This window comes from Sinocyclocheilus anshuiensis, unplaced genomic scaffold, assembly GCF_001515605.1.
Source record: "Sinocyclocheilus anshuiensis isolate Anshui unplaced genomic scaffold, SAMN03320099.WGS_v1.1 scaffold458, whole genome shotgun sequence".
Taxonomy (NCBI): Eukaryota; Metazoa; Chordata; class Actinopteri; order Cypriniformes; family Cyprinidae; genus Sinocyclocheilus; species Sinocyclocheilus anshuiensis.
The window spans coordinates 11,787-13,652 of NW_015542338.1; the positions used below are offsets into that span (position 1 = coordinate 11,787).

General features: G+C 45.3%; 1 protein-coding gene across 2 annotated transcripts in view; it reads left to right on the forward strand.

The window, feature by feature from the left end:
- Window positions 1-1,468, forward strand: part of LOC107691160 (78 kDa glucose-regulated protein) — a 12,218-nt gene extending 10,750 nt beyond the window's left edge. The window contains exon 4 of one of the 2 annotated variants that reach the window (XM_016489644.1): window positions 863-1,468. In XM_016489644.1, the coding sequence (XP_016345130.1) occupies window positions 863-1,231 (369 nt within the window). In that variant the 3' untranslated portion in view covers window positions 1,232-1,468. Of the gene's footprint in view, window positions 1-838 lie in introns of both variants that reach the window. The other variant, XM_016489643.1, reaches the window with a different exon arrangement.
- Window positions 1,469-1,866: the final 398 nt, after the last annotated feature.

The window sequence follows — 1,866 nt, forward strand, 5'->3', positions numbered from 1 at the left end:
TGCATGGGCCATATGGGCCAATAGATTGGCGTTGTTTCACACGTGCTTCAGACACCAGTCATGCAGGCTGCATTCTCCATTGTGTTGAGTGTTGAATTCCCTAGAAGGAGAACCGTGATTGTGCCTGTATCTGTTACATGCATGGAAAACAACCCATGTTTTGTGCTTTTCTCCACATAGGACTTGTTCCGCTCCACCATGAAACCAGTGCAGAAGGTTCTGGAAGACTCTGACCTGAAGAAGTCTGACATCGACGAGATCGTCCTGGTTGGCGGCTCCACTCGTATTCCCAAGATCCAGCAGCTGGTGGAGGAGTTCTTCAACAGCAAGAAGCCGTCCAAAGGAATCAACCCGGATGAGGCTGTGGCTTACGGAGCCGCCGTCCAGGCTGGAGTTTTTAAAATTCCAAATTAATTGTAAGCCAAATGTTTAGATTTTCTATTTAAATAAAACTAAATCATTAGACTAGTTATTTTAAGTTAAAATTTAATTTTTTTTTTTTTAGATGAATTATTTTTTTTTTTTGACATGGAAAAATTAAAGCTTTTTAAAACTGGGAAAATGTAGAAAAATATGATGGCCCTATTTTGTTCCTTTTTTTTTTTTTATTCAAGATAAGCTTGCTTTACCAATTTTACTGCATTTCTTTCCAGGTGAGCGTCCGCTGACCAAAGATAACCACCTCCTGGGCACCTTTGACCTGACCGGCATCCCTCCGGCTCCCCGCGGCGTCCCTCAGATCGAGGTCACCTTCGAGATCGACGTCAACGGCATCCTGCGCGTCACCGCCGAGGACAAGGGCACGGGCAACAAGAACAAGATCACCATCACCAATGACCAGAACCGGCTGACGCCCGAGGACATCGAGCGCATGGTGAACGAGGCCGAGCGCTTTGCCGACGAGGACAAGAAGCTAAAGGAGCGCATCGACGCACGCAACGAGCTGGAGAGCTACGCCTATTCCCTGAAGAACCAGATCGGGGACAAAGAGAAGCTGGGCGGCAAACTGTCGCCCGACGACAAGGAGGCCATCGAGAAGGCGGTCGAGGAGAAGATCGAGTGGCTGGAGTCTCACCAGGAGGCAGATCTTGAGGACTTCCAGGCCAAGAAGAAGGAGCTGGAGGAAATCGTGCAGCCCATCGTCAGCAAGCTGTACGGCAGCACGGGTGGCCCGCCACCGGAGGAGGGTGACGATCAGGGCGATGATCAGGGCAACAGGGACGAGTTGTAGATCGTCCGGACTCTGTTTTCAGTCGCGTTGACTCCCTCGCCTCTCTAGGTGTACATACTGAACACGACGGACATTTTGTACGAGACGGGTGAACGTAAAGCCTCAAATCTCTTCGGGAAAGACTTGAGGGAAGTGTTAGAGTTGCGTTTGTTGTCTTATTTTTTTCTTCACTCTGGTGGAGATTCAGTCAGCCTGGTTTGAGGCTCGATGCTGCTGTTCTCAGGCAGTTCTGTGAGGGGCTATGAGCGGGAGGGAGGGTGTTCGGGATCATAGGGTTTCTGGGTAAACCGCATGACTCATGTCACATGCTAAAAGTTATTTATTGAAATCTGGCAACTGTAGAAGACATTTCTACCACAATTACAAAATAAAGGTTTGATACAAAATCAGCACAGTTGTTTGCGTCTCTTTTGATTTTTAAATGTCATTGTCACTGAACTGAGAAAGAGTTTTTGTTCCCCTCAAATTTAAGGTGTGTGTGTATGTATGTGTATATATATATATATATATATAGATAGATATATATATATATAGATATATATATAGAGAGATATATAGATAGATATATATATATATAGATATATAGATAGATAGATCGATAGATAGATAGATAGATAGATAGATAGATAGATAGA